Source organism: Grammomys surdaster, unplaced genomic scaffold (assembly GCF_004785775.1).
Source record: "Grammomys surdaster isolate TR1022 unplaced genomic scaffold, NIH_TR_1.0 208, whole genome shotgun sequence".
Classification (NCBI taxonomy): domain Eukaryota; kingdom Metazoa; phylum Chordata; class Mammalia; order Rodentia; family Muridae; genus Grammomys; species Grammomys surdaster.
In genome coordinates, this window is record NW_021604653.1 from 328,599 (window position 1) to 343,107 (window position 14,509).

At 45.2% G+C, this 14,509-nt stretch overlaps 1 protein-coding gene across 1 annotated transcript in view; it reads right to left on the reverse strand.

Moving 5' to 3' along the window:
• Positions 1–7,068: 7,068 nt before the first annotated feature.
• Rab3gap1 (RAB3 GTPase activating protein catalytic subunit 1) overlaps positions 7,069–14,509 on the reverse strand; it is a 65,881-nt gene continuing 58,440 nt past the window's right edge. The window contains exons 20-24 of the mRNA XM_028771472.1: positions 12,888–12,984; positions 12,686–12,789; positions 12,254–12,369; positions 11,809–11,911; positions 7,069–8,589 (exon numbers count right to left, since the gene is read on the reverse strand). Coding sequence (XP_028627305.1) covers positions 8,353–8,589; positions 11,809–11,911; positions 12,254–12,369; positions 12,686–12,789; positions 12,888–12,984 — 657 coding nt within the window. The 3' untranslated portion in view covers positions 7,069–8,352. The remainder of the gene's footprint in view (positions 8,590–11,808; positions 11,912–12,253; positions 12,370–12,685; positions 12,790–12,887; positions 12,985–14,509) is intronic.

Below are 14,509 nucleotides of genomic sequence, written 5' to 3' on the forward strand. Positions count from 1 at the left end.
CTCCCTCTCCCTCTCCTCCCTCTCCCCCTCCCCTCCCTCTCTCTCTCACATGCTCTACAGTCACATCCTGTCTCTCTCTCTCTCTCTCTCTCTCTCTCTCTCTCTCTCTCTCTCTCTCTCTCTCTCTCTCTCTCTCTGCAGTCACATCCTCTCTCTCATACAGACCAGAGTCCTGGACGAGAGTATCTTCCCTCAATTATTTGCAACTGAGTTCTATCTACAGAACCACATATTCTGTTAGTGTGGGAAGCTATGGGACTGAACTGAATGTCCACCCTTGCCCCAGGATACCAGACCAGTGCAGTTTATTCTCAATAGCTGAGCCATGGTTGGTTGGAAAAGGCCTTGTAGCTAACTAGGCTGTGAAGCCCCAGTTGAGTCATACCTACCTGGGTGGCTGGTCAACCAGGCTGTGGCCTATTAAGTAGCTTTCTGCCATCACTCTCTGAGCACATTGGAAGGCTCAGAATATGCTCTGTGGGCTGTTGGGTTCACAGGTCAGTTTTGGTTTGCTGTAGCTCCCTTCAGGTAAGCTGGTCTAGAATTGATATCATCACCAGGTTGTAAACTGAGCAGAACTGAAGCAAACCAGGAGCATCTGGTCATAGATGTGGACCCTGCCAGGCCCGCTGCCCTGTCTGGGAAGCAGGGGTAAGTATTCTTTGGAGTTGGGCCTTTATACTGAGTTTGAGGGGCCATTGTGGTCTGGACAACCAAAGCAGTAGATGTCTGGGTCACACAGAATTTGAATGGGGAGCAGTAGGATCACGACTGATCTGTAGAGAGGCCTCAGTTGTCTGATGGGGGTCAGATAAAAAAAAATAAATCAACCTCCCAGGTTCAGAAGGGAAGGCTACTAGACACAATTCCAGAGTGAGCTGTAGCCAGGGAGCTGTGAGACTCCTGTCTGCCACTTCACCCAGCTTGTCTTATGGTGCCAGAGGACACTAAAGGCTGAGAAGAGACCACTCTATGACATGAGTAAGCCTTGCAGGATTCTCAGTGACTTACCTGCCAGGCCGAAAGTGGCCAGCATCCGAGCTGTCTGAAACTCCACCCCGTTTCCTCTCTGTGAATGTCAGACCACAGGCTAAGAAGGCAGCTGAGTCTTTATGCAGCTTGTCTGGCAAGCTAAAGCCCTGAGTTTGATTCTCAGCACAGCATAAAACAGGGTGAAGCATACCACAGCCTCATCAGGAGAAGTGGAGGCAAGGAGACCAGAATTTCATGGCCATCTTTATCCACATACAGAATTCAAAGCCAGCCTAGACTGCATGCTGCCCTGCTCTTGATTTGCAGAAATACATTAACTTTGGCAGAAATAATTTGAAGTTCTGGTTGAGGGAAGTTTGGGAGCAAAGCTGTTAGACCAGAGGATCACTTGAGTTCAGGAATCTAGAGTCACCATAGCAAGCTCCTGTCTCCAAATAGCATCCTGTGATGGAATGGCATGCCTGAACTGATGATATTCATGGGCTGGTGGGGAAGCTACCAGTTTCTGTCACTTCAGCGTGTTTCTGGCTAGGCCGTTTTAGTGGTGGAGAAAGGGGTCTTAATCTGCCCCTGAACTAAGGGCAGCCATTGTGGGAGGCCAAGGCTCAGGTTGGTAAGGAGCCTCACCGGTGTGGAGCATGCTGGCCATGTTTAGCTCGGGGTCTAGCACCTGGTCATGCTGGTATCTTGGTGAGCAGCAGGCTTTAGGACTGAGGTCTCTTAGAGGAAAGTGTGGGCATCCTTTGAATCAGCACCCTGAAGCGGGCATATGAGGAGAGCTCATAGGACTGACAGCCCAATCCCATTGGAAGTACATGCAGAAGGCAGAACCTTGGATTCTGGTGCATCCTGAGTATATTCTGTCTAAAGCAGGTGTGTCCAGCCTTTGAGCACTGTGGTAAGTACTGTCATCTACACAGTTCTCACTTGAGAACTGCACAAGAAAACAATTTCAGAGAGGTTTTATCATGTTTTAAGTTTTTGTGTTCTATACTGGGCTGCATTCTTAGCTGTCAGTATAATTCCTCAGGTCCCAGAAAGCCATGTGGGGTTGGTGGTGGGGATCAACCCAATGCGTCAGACATGCTAAGTGCATGCCCGACCACTAAGATACATCCAGCGCCCAGTGTCTGACCTGTCGACTTAGCCAGCAATGTAGGAATAAATTAGGTGAATGTGAACAGATGACAATTCATAGGTGAGCGTCTCACAGTTGAGGCAACAGCTCAGCAGCCTGGGGTTTAAAAGTTGTTAATGTTCGATCCAGTGCCGGAGCCATGTTCACATTAAACTCGTATGTGGTTCTTACCAAAGGGGAATCTTCTCACTGCCTGATGAGTGGGACAGGCTACCATAAACTATCTGAGGAAAAACCATTCACCGCTTTCATGTGAAATGTGGACCCTGTCCTGACTGAAATATTGAGCTATTGAGCAATGGTCAAGTCAACTGAGACATGATGTTCTGAGGATGCTAAGCTGGCTTTATGTAAAAGCCAGGAATATGACAGAGGGAACAGATGAAGCCCCTTCCACGAAGGAGTGTGCCAGAAGTGTGCAGCATACTGTAAGCACTCGGCTGAGCAGTTGTGTAGGTGCTGTGGAGAGGGTCTATCTCTGGACAGTGCTGTGGAGAAGGTCTATCTCTGGACAGGGCTGCTTGATGTGAATTCCTCATGTCACTGGTTTTCTACTGAGTCACCTCTACTTTTTGTCATTATTGTTTGTTTCTGGGGTTTTGGGTTTTTTTGGTTTTTGTTTTGTTTTGTTATTGTTGGGTTTTTTGTTTGTTTGTTTTTTGTTTTTGTTTTTGTTTTGAGACAGGGTCTTGCTATATATGTATCGCAGACTGGCCTCAACTCAGCAATTCTGCTGTGGCCTCCTGCTCGTGAGGATTAAAAGTGTGAGCCATACTGGCTTCACCTGTTTTTCCAAGTGCTGTGACCCCGTTGCTGGTTGGATTTCCCACATTGTTCTGGTGCAGGGAATTTTCCGATTTGCAGTTTGATTCAGTTGGCTCAAATCAACTGGTTGGAGGAATTTTCTCTTTCGATGTTGCTAAGCAACTTCATGTCACCTGTGGATCGATGGCCTCTGGTGGCATGACACTGTACAAGGCTGCTTTTCCCTCAGCACCATGCTTTTTTTGTTGTATTAGTTATATTTTTATGTGTTGGGGTGTTTTGCCTGTGTACGTGTCTGTGTGTGTGTCTGTGCACATTGTGTATGCAGTGCCCTCGGAGGCCAGAAGAGGGCATCAGTTACAGACGGTTGTAAGCCACCATGTGCATGCTGGGAATCAAAACTGAGTCCTCTGAGAGCAACCGGTGCTCTTTCTGTGGAGTGGTCTCTCCAGCCCAGTGCTATGTATTTAATACCATATTGATCTTAGGTTTTGTTGCTTTGTAGATACTTCCTTTGCTACAGTCAAATGATGACAGGGTGTGTGCTCTGTAGATTTTGTGTAGTGAGTCTGAAAGCCCTGATCCCGTACAGAAAGGTCTGTAACAGACTAGGGTACATTCCAGAGGGTTTCCTCAACACAGCAGCCCTGCCCAGGAGTGCAGGGTGACTAAGGAATTATGTCTCCTTGTTCTTTTCTTTTTTCCTTTATTAGTGTTTGCACTTGTTAGTGTGGGAGGGTGTGCACACGTCTGTAGAGAGCAGAGGTCTGTGCTAGGTGTCCTCCTCAATCACACTCCACTTCTTTCTCCAGTACACGGTCTCACTATGTAGCCCATGCTGGCCTGAAACTTCCTAGACAAGGCTAGCTTTGAATTCAGATATCTGCTTGCCTCTGACTCCTAAGTGCTGGGAGTAAAGAAATTTGTGGTGGCGCACACCTTTATCCCAATACTTGGGATGCAGAGACAGGGAGTCTAAGTTTAAGGCCAGCCTGGTCTACTTAGGGGATTTTGAGGATAGACAGGACTACATAGAGAGACTCTGTTTCAGAAATAACAAAAGCTACATGTTGCCAGCTTACCTTAAGTTTCTGAGAAAGGCTTTTTTCTCACAGAACCTGGAGCTATCATGGCTGGCCAGTGGGCTACAGGGGTTTCCCTGTCTCAGTCTCACTGGCTTTTTACTGGGTTGTGGAGGTTGAGCTTTGGTCCTTTATCAATATAAACTGAGCCATCTCCCAAGCCCCAATGATCTGCATTGCTCATAAGTGCCCAGGTGATACTGACACTATTTAGGACCTTTAGACTCAGTCTCGAGGCTGTGTACATGCTTGTTTGATATCTTAGGTAATACAAAATTATTTCCAGAGTTGTACCAATTACACTCCAGTCAGCCATGAAAAAGTATCACAGTGGAATGTCACCTGATTTGTGTAAGATGCAGGTTTCTGGCTAGCTCCTGTGTGTGAGGTGGAATCTCCCTGAGTCTGACCCGTGTGTGTGTGTGTGTGTGTGTGAGATGGGATCTCTCCATGCCTTGCTCCTGAATTCCTTTTTCTTGGTCATATGAAGAGGGGTTTTTAAATATCTGCTGTAGACATCAATCCTCTTTCTGGAAGAACAGCCGGTGCCTATAATAGTCATCTCTCCAGCCAGAAGTATTTGTGGCTCTTTATAGATCATGGATATTAATTGCCTGTTTGATGCATATGTTGGCAAGAATGGTTTTTCTCATCCTGTAGGCTGTTTTTCTGGGGAGTAGCTGAGTGGTATACTGCTTGCCCAGTGTGTACAAAGCCCTGGGTTTCATCTCCAGTACCACAAAAGAAGAGGAAAAAACAAAAAACAAGACCTCTTCACTCTGGTGAGCTTTGCAGTGCAGGATATGTAGTCCCATGTCAATTCTTAGAATAAGTTTTTGTTCATTTTGTTTTGTTTTTTGGGGACAAGGTTTCCCTGTGTATCCCTGGAACTCACTCTGTAGATCAGGGCCAGGCTGACCTCAAACTGCCTTCCTCTGCCTCCGGAGTGCTAAGATTAAATGTGTGCACTATCACGCCTGACTAAGTTTTTGTGGTGTTCGAGTCTTGACTAAGGAATTCTTGCATATGCCTGTATCCTGAGTGCTTTAAAGCCTACACTCCCATCAGGCAGTTTCAGGATCTCACAGAAAGAGAAAAGGAAAGCCATGAGAATGTCGCAGTGCAATTGTCTCTTATCCTTCCTGTGGCTTATGCTGGTGTTGATGCCTATGGGACAAGTGTCTGGTGTCCCCCAGAGTGGCCTTTGTGCAGCCTGTGGGCTTGACAGGTTCTCCTTCCCCCCCAGACTCATGCCATGGGGTGGTTAATGTTCTAGCTAGGTGGTACCTCTCAGGTGCACTGGTCTGCAGTAAGTGGCCACTGCATTGAGATCTGGACATCCAAAGGGCCTGCCTTTGTACTGATCCTGTTGGAGAGATGGAGCTGTGGACAGTTGGCATCTCACATTGGGGTGTCAGCCAGATTCACTGGGTCTGCCTCTGACCACAATTTTGTTAGCCAAATGACAAATGATCATTTGCCATAGATCTAACAGTGCCTACAAGTGAATAGAGCTGACCCTTCTCTGTCCAGAGAGGGATCTGTCCAGACCCTTCTCTTGTGTGAATCACTACATATATTTGGAATTTAACTTGATAGCATGGGACAAAAGATTGTTGCTTACAGTCCTTCCCTGGAGTAACAGGAGCAATGACAGGTGTGAAGTACATGGACCAGGTGGGTCCCTGCGCAACCTCTAAGCCTTAAGGTCAACTTGTCTACAGCCAGAGAGAGGCCTGTCCTCTCCCACCACCCTACTCTTTCACTGTCCCAGAAGAGTGTAGAGTGTTTGGGATATTCACACTCTAAAAATATTTCCATGTCTCATGTAGGCAAGATATTGCAGGAGATTGCCAGTGGGCTACTAAGAATACAGTTCCTTCCTTACATAACTCTGGCAAAAGCTAAGCCTATTTTAAGCCAAAATTTGAAATCAGAAAGGTTAATCAATAGTCCTTGCAAGTCTTTGCCCAAGGACTAGGAAACTTGGGAGTTTTGGTCTATGTAGTGGCTGGAAGAAGCCACCTATATCTTCCCATAAGCAAAAGTTGTCTAGTGTCCGCTTCTAAAGGACAGGTCACAGTATAGTAGCCCATGCCCTGTCCCACAGCAGGACACAGGTGACTATGGGGCCTCGGGATGTTTGGGGAAGAGAATGGGTAACTTATTCATGATTGGATGGAGAAGTGACTTAATTTATAACTCAGAGCCCTCGGTGTCTTGGGGGCCAGAGGTTGTTACAGAAAGGCCAAAGGGATAAAAATCTATCTAAATGGGGTGGGGTTGGGGCATTGTTCCACAGACCAGCAGCCAAAGGAATGGAAAGAGGAAAAGGACAGTCTGTGTGTGAGCAGACACTGATTCATGTTCTGCTCCTCCATTTCCTCTGCTCACCTCCTTCCTTCTCTCTCCCTGCATCTGTGTCTGCATATATGTGCACATGTTGCAGGAGAGAGTGCTGGATCCTGGAACTGCATCAGGGATGGTTGTCAGCCACCATGTGGTGCCAAGATCTGAAACTGGTCCTCTACAAGAGCAGCTAGTGCTTCTCTGAGATTTTTATTTAAACTTTATTTATAGATGTGTACACGTGCGCCAGGAGTCACCCGCAGGTACTGTTTTTCAGGTCTCAACCCTGAGCCTGACACCAACCCTTCCCCTCACGGTTTACCCCCGATCATCACTAGTGAAGGGTGGGCGGGCTCACAGGATGCATGCAGCACCTTTAAGCATACCTCAGAGTTTTCTGTGCTTCACACTTCATGGACTTGTCCTGGGCCAACTATGCTACGGTGGCCTTAGTTCAGTCTTCCCCACCTTCAGGAAGGGCAGAGGAAAGGGGACATTGCACACTAGCTTTTTTACACGCTGTAGCATTTGTCTGTATGTCATCAGTACAATACTGATACAGTTGGTATTTTCTAATGTCTGAAATGAATAGCAGTAAGACCAAAAAAAAAAAAACGGATAACCACACTTCAAAAGGCATGAAGGACATTCTGCAGACACTTCCAGTGACATTAGAAAGAGCAGAGGCAGCAGAAACAGTGAAGTAACAGAAAGGCTCTCGGGGAGAAAAATCACAAGTCGCCATGTAGACACCAGTCCATTTTATTAGATAAACAATGCTATTTTAGACCAACCCCACACTGTAGAGTTCTGTCATCAATACCCAGAAAAGCAGACAGTGTTCTGTCTTCTAGTTGTTTTGGCCCTCAGGCCTCAGCCCGTATCTATGAGTTTCTAAGAAGCAAAGTCCAGCATTTCACTGGAAAGAGCACTGTGAAGTCTAGGTGTGGGCCCCTGGCCCTCCTATTCACAAACAGACATGTGTCTGTGCACACCATACAGATAAATATACATATATACTCTTATTCTTACAAAAATAACACAGGGTTTGTGCGGGTCTATTAATTTTTAAAAAACACATAGGCGGAATTTACACTTCAGCATAACCATTTTTTACTTTGGATTCAAGTGGGAATTTTAGGTCCCCAAATAATTTACAATCACCAAAGAGAGGTCCCGCAGCAGCATACTGAATGCATTCTGAGCTGCACAGAGGACAGAGCCATCACCCCCGCACTGGGTGCTTTAGCCCCAACTGCTCACAGCTACAAGAGCCAAGCAGCCCACTCACAGCCTCGGCTCACACATCACAGCTCTCTAACTGCACGGTGATCTATGTTCCCAGGATGTGTGCTCAACATGTGCTCATATGATGTCATTAAATACCATCCCTAGCCAGCAACGCAGAGAAGTAAAGTGCAAAGGCAGGGCTGCAACCAAGAGGACCAAGAGATCCCAGATGACAGACAGACATAGAGAGAAAGCGCTAATCTGCAGCCACATTTCACGTACAGATTGATCAAAAGAAATACATTTGGTTAGTGACACATTAAAACCAAACTGAAATTCTAGTCTTCCTCCTAGAATATTCAAATGCTCATCAAATAGCATAATAAAGCTGACCATCCATCTGGTGACTGAAGAAACAGAATGTCACATGGCAGTTTAAAAACACAGATTCTGGGACTAAAGGCTCTACACCAAATATCCAGAATGTTAGTTAACAGATAATCTATCTTGCATGTGTAATACTAATAAGGATAGCCACTAAGTTTCTACACAGATGACTGTATGACTGTCACAGGAGAATGAACAAACTCTATCTCCCCAAGGTGAGAGGCCTGCTGATGTGTGGTTCCCCAACACAGGCCGTCTCCTCTAGGTGGAAGTCTTTGACACCTCAAATCTATCCATCTGGCTCAAGTTTGGTACTAAAGATGCCTCTGGATGCTGGTATGACTCCTGCTGCTGGTTTGACAAAGTTGTCTCAGGTGTCCATGGCAGGAGCTGCCTCTCATCCTCCTCCTAGAAGAAGGAGGTGTCTGAGGAAAAGGCACCGGCAAGTCTGAAGTCCTCCTTGGTGAGCACGCTGTACATGCGCTGTGGCAGGGCCTTGGAATAGGGAGCAGGCCGTGGCACAGTGACCCTCAGGATCAGCTCCCGGCCTGCAGGTGGTGGGAAGTCTGACACCATGGTCTGCCTTCTTTCCTCTGGGCAGCCTGACCTCTTCAGCTCCTCCTCTGGCAGAGCCACTGCGGCAGCCTTGAACAGAACCAAACACCAAATTCAAGAGCCAGTTGAAAGCTAAGTTACCCAAGGGCAGATGGATAAACACAAACACACAATGACCTGCGTTACTTGGAAATGCATTATGTCCACTGTGTGTTATGATTGCTCAAAAGAACAAGAACAGAAAAGCAGAAAGCTGGAAAGAGCTTGGGCACTAGTGAGGCAGCAGAGGTGGGTTGGCCAGCACTCTGCTCTGAAAAGCGAGGGCATCGGGGCTCCTCAGCAATGGCAGAGCTGCACTGGTGCCTGCATATCTGCAGGCAGTGACTCACGTCAGAGTTAGACGTTAACAGGACAGACTTACTCTCAAGTCTGGAAAGGCGATTTTTTATCTCTGCTCTCTCAGTTCTTTTTCAGATTTTCTTGCCAAATTAGAACCAGGAACACTGGCTTTGATTGCTGGGCAGCTAATGTGACAGCAAGCTAACAGATGGCCACGGTAATGGCTACAGAGAAAAAGTGTTCAAGCTTGAAGGCATTGCTTATTCATTCAAACTGCACCAGTGCAGCCAATCAGAGCCTTCAGAACGCAATACTGTTCTTCTTTCATGATTCCACTGCTTGGGAAAGTTCTCTGGGCAATGGAAACATGAAATCACGTTAAGCTGTACAGCCAGAGGGGATGCCAGATTCAGCCGGTTAGAGATGGTTAGTTAAGATGACCTAATGAAGTTAGAGGGATGGGGAAGGACAAAGAACTATGAGGGACATAAGGCCATGTTGTTACCTCATCAGAAGATTCAGTCAGCTTGAGAAAGGTGAGAAAAGAAACAGTGATGAAAGGGACCGAGGGAGCTAAGGAGCTGGGCAGACTTGAGGGCATGCACTGTGTGGGGGCCATGACTCCATCCAAGGTACTGAAGGTGCACAAAACCACATCACAGACATAGACATGGCCAGACATGGCCAGCGCGCAGGCTCATGCATCTGATGGCCCAACAGGTGAAGTGCAGGGTCATTTAATGAGGAAATGACTGAAAACCCTCACTCTTTCAAACAAGATGCTGTTTCAAAAGGTGACTTGACAGTCAAACCGTAAATTTAAGGACAGATGTGTAGAAATAATTCACCTTATCAAGACTGGACCAAAACAGTCATTTTTGCTGAATTCTATTTAAATATATACATACCCAAACCTATATAGTCTCAGTCAACTTTATTACAGTTCAGAATTTTTATATTTTACACTTTGGGTTTGGGGGTGGGGCGATCATGTGTGCATATGCCACAGCACACATGTGGAGGTCAGAGGACAGCATTTAGGAGTGGCTTCTCTCCACTTACCATGTAGGGTCTGGAGAATCAACTGCCCAACAGACCTGTGTTTACCCCTGAGCTGTGTCACTGGGCCTACAATGTATAATTCTGAAGAAAAGCTCTAATATGAAGCTAATGTGTGTTATAAAAATTCAGCTATGCCTTAAATACAATTAAATCTTCATTCGTTAGTAAAACTGGTACAACGTATCTGCGCATCATGAGAAGTTATATAAACTCAACAGTTCATTGGAGCCAGACAGCTAGAGCTGAGTTAAAACACAACAATGTGCTGGTCATTACATGGGCTCCTGAAAGCGCTGACTACCAGAGTAGACTGAGGTGTTGTACTGTGTGAGATACTCTCACAACTTTAGGTCCATAAGGAGGACCCCGAAAAGGCAGCACCCTCCTCGTGGCTGTGACCAACAACATAAGTAGAAACAAGAAGGGTGACAGCAGCCCGAGGGATGAGACATACTTGGGTGTGTAAGACGTAAGACTGAAATGATCTTTGGTTTTCTAGCCACTGTGTAGTTAGGGAAGGACTGAGGAGGCTGCTCCAGTTTAGGGGAATAATTCTGATCACCCCAAACAAGCAACACTCTTAACACTAAAAACCTAGACATTTCTGATTTTAAAACTTCTTAACTCATGATTTTCTTAAAAATCAGTAAAGAGTTGAGTCTTCCCTGTTGAGGAGAAGCTGCAGCAGGGTATGACAAAGACACTCTTGTCAGCCTCTGTGTGATGATGGTGGAGATGCACAGCTTGTGAGAACAGACTCAGAGAGGAGGACAAAGCAGAGCAGTGCTGCCTCCTACAAGTCATTAATTTATAAGGCAATAAGGTAAGTTTGTGTTTAGCTTTCAACATTCAGAACAATGTGTTTGACTGTATTTTTGAGTTTTTCAATAGGGACAATGCAAATGTTAGTCCATGTTCTGGTTAGATTTATGTCAATTTGACACAAGTTATAGTCATCTGAGAGGAGGTGGCCTCAATTGAGAAAATGCCTCCATAAGATCCAGCTCTAAGGAAGCTCATAAGGAATTTTCTTATTTACTGATTGATAAGGAGTATGGGGGGTGATCCTGGGTGCTATAAGAAAGCAGGCTGAGCAAGCCTTGGGGAGCAAGCCAGTAAGCAGCACCCTCCATGGCCTCTACATCAGCTCTTGCCCAGTTTGAGTTCTTGCTCCAGGGATTTCCTCCCCAAACTGTTTTTGGTCGTGGTGTTTTATCACAGCAATAGGAACCCCTAAGAAAGCCCATGTGTACAGCAAGAAAATTATGACTCAGCGGAGAAGGACTATCTCAAGGCTGAGCTGGTGTTCTTGTTTCCAGTGTCATCTTGTTCCAGGTCAGTGAAAACTCTATTTAGTGCACATCATAATACTTTCCCCTGGATCACCAATATTAATGTGCCCCAAAGGAATACTGCACCTACATGTGTGTGTGTGTGTATGTGTGTGTGTGTCCCCGCACGTGCACATATATACACACATGTAACCAATACCCCTTAATCAATATAACCTAACTTTCTACTTTCATGAATGACAAGAATGATGAAGATAATTTTCCAAACTGGATTTCCTCCTGTGCTGAAGCTGTTTACACGGTTTTCACAGCCTGCAATCCTGTTCCTTTTGATGCAATCTGTATTACAGACTAGTCAGAAACTGAGACTATACACACCTTTTCCCATACCATAGCTCTGGCCATTGCTAAAAGTCCCCACAAGCTTCTAGAACAATGAGTGTGTGAGCCTTCTCATTTCCACAGTTTAGGTCTGAAATATTCATCACTTTCCTTAACCCAGGGCATCTCAAAGTCTCAGGAACCCTGGAGCCTATTCCTTGCTGTGCTGTCACCCTGGTGTGGGACTCAGAACACCACCCTGGGCCACGAGCAGCCAAGGAGGACTCTTACATACCCGCTGAGCATTCACAAACAGCTTGTGGATGACTCTGCCAGCAGGTCCTCTTCCTGCCCCAGTGACTGACACTTCAGGCTGTTCCAGCAGGCAGCTGACAAACCTAGAGGAGGAAGAGGGAAGGGTCAGGCTGTTCTTCAGATAGCCTCACTGGTAACCCCTCCTGCACCCACCCACAGACAAGTGGGAGTTAGCACAGTTCTGATCCTAAGAGAATTCAACATTTTCTCTATCATCAGAGGGCAGAATATTTCATTTTGTTCTTTTGTTGCTGCTTCTGCCCTGGCTAACCTGAACAGCTCACTACCTATCCCAGGTTATTCAAAGTAACCTCTTGCTTCAGCCCTGCAAGTACTGGGATTAAAGCCATGAGCCAGCCACGATGCCATCCTCTCTCAGCAGCAGGCCCTCCTGTGGATAAATGGAGGGGTACAAGCGATAGTACCTTTCGAGATCTTCCTTTTCTTCCTCATGCTCACATTTCTCAGTTCCAAATTTGGCCTTCAGGGACCGGGCTCGGGCTATTATAGCTTCCACAGTAGTAACCTGAAGGATGATTTCCTAGTGAAGAAAGGGAGGCACAAGCACTGAGAGACAGAGAAGGAGAGTCTTTTAGCCTTTTAGGAGCCAATGAGATGGCTCAGCAGGGACAGGTGCTTGTCACCAAGTCTTACATCCTGAGTCACAGGAAGGAAAGAACCAGTTCCCCTGTCCTCTGACCTCTACATATCCAGTGACACATATGGATATCAACCTCATCATCCAGTAAATGAGTGTAAAAAGAAAATGTAAAACACAGCTTTTAAAAAAAAAAGTAAAGTAATTATTGCCAGGTCGGAAGAACTCTTGGTAAGACCCTGACAGAACAAACACTTACTTCCAGTTTCTTATCTTCAGGATTGGGGAAGTGTAGAACTTTGCTGGAATGGGCTATGATCTGCTTTATAATCTTCTTAACAGAAGGAATGTTTTCCAGACTTTCTATTTATTTTTAAAAAAAAAATCAAAGCCCCGGTTAAAAACAAAGCCAAAGCCCTTCTTTGGAAATGTGCTTAGGGACTGTCAACTAAGACACTTACCTTCTTCCTTTACCTTGAGCACAGCTGCATGAATCACACAAGGCAGCAGGTGCCTGGCTAAGTCTGCAGGCTTCTGCATGGCCAGGTAGTGCAGCACCTGAGGGGGACACAGAGGACACAGAAATAGTGCAGTTTGCATCCACAGAAGCCTGGCCCCAGCTAACCAGCAGCTGTGGCAGAGGCGAGCATCTGCCACCGAGAGCACTAGGAACTATAATAACTACTTTCCAAGTCTTTGTTATGCATACAAAGTAGGAACATGCAGAGAATGAGGACGATCTGTAAGTCACAACACCAACATGATAGTTAACAGTAGCGTATTGTCAATCTGGCATTTTTTTTAGGGCATTAGAAATACCCAGTAATAATAAATGTGTTATTTTGTTACTTGATTTTTCTCAGTATTGCTAAACATTGTTAGCAATCTTCCACAATCTGTAACTTCTTTTTCATTACAGAGTAGAAGCTATTTCTTCTTGTAACCATAAAGAAACATGTACAATCTATGGACTTCCTCTGTAGCCACTAGTAGGAAATAAAAGCAGTACCTCACGGTGGGATTATAAAGATCTTTATGGGCTTCAACACTAAACAGAGGTATCACTCAGAACTTGTTCACCTTCTGTCTCTAGGTCCATTAAAACACAGAAATACAGATGGAATCTCTTTCTTACAAACCATTCATATACCTTTTATAGTCTGGCCATTTGATGGTGGTAGACTTTTATTTGTGGCTTACAGTGTGATGGCTATTCTCATTAGTCACGTGGGAGACAAACCTCTTGGCTTATCTGTGAGGGACTATCTATCTAGACTAGGATGCCTAACATATGAACCCGGACCTAAAAGTGAGTGGCACCATCCCACAGGCCAGATCCTGACTGAATAAATGAAGAGCCTGAGCTGAGCATCCGCATGCACACTCCCCTCTACTTCCCAACTGCATGTGTCATGTGACCTTCCACACAGCAGCTGTCTAGTTATCCCAACAGCAACTCGATACAGAGACCTTGAGAAGCCATTTTTCTTATATGCTAGGTTGTTACATGGACTTGCAAATTGAGTAGTCTGTTTCATTAGGGCGTTAAAGTACTAATACCACACTGCTTAAACATGAAGCCAGACCTGTCCCCTGGTGGTTTTTTCTTTTCAGTCTAGCCTGAGCTGTTTTTACATGCTTATTATTAAGAAGAGTTCATGTATTTAAAGAACACAGTTCACCACTGTACAGACAGTAGTACAGCCTAACACTTAGGAGTATTTCACCACTCTAAAAAGAAATCCATTTACAGCCAACTGTGTGTCAATCCCACACTCTGAGGCCTTTATGTTTACTTTTCCAAATGAACATTAGCATCAACTCATCTGGATTCATAAGACCTTTTGGGATTTTCCTTGTAATTATGGTGAGGTAAAAATGACTTTAATAATCTTCTGTATGTTCGGGTGTTTTTGAGATTTTTTCTTCAAATTTTAAGCATTTACTATTAAGTTTATGAATATTTTATATTCCTCTTGCTTATATAATAATGAGAAAATTAATCTATATCTAAGTGGCTGGCTAACTATAGATAGATAGATAGATAGATAGATAGATAGATAGATAGATAGATAGATAGATA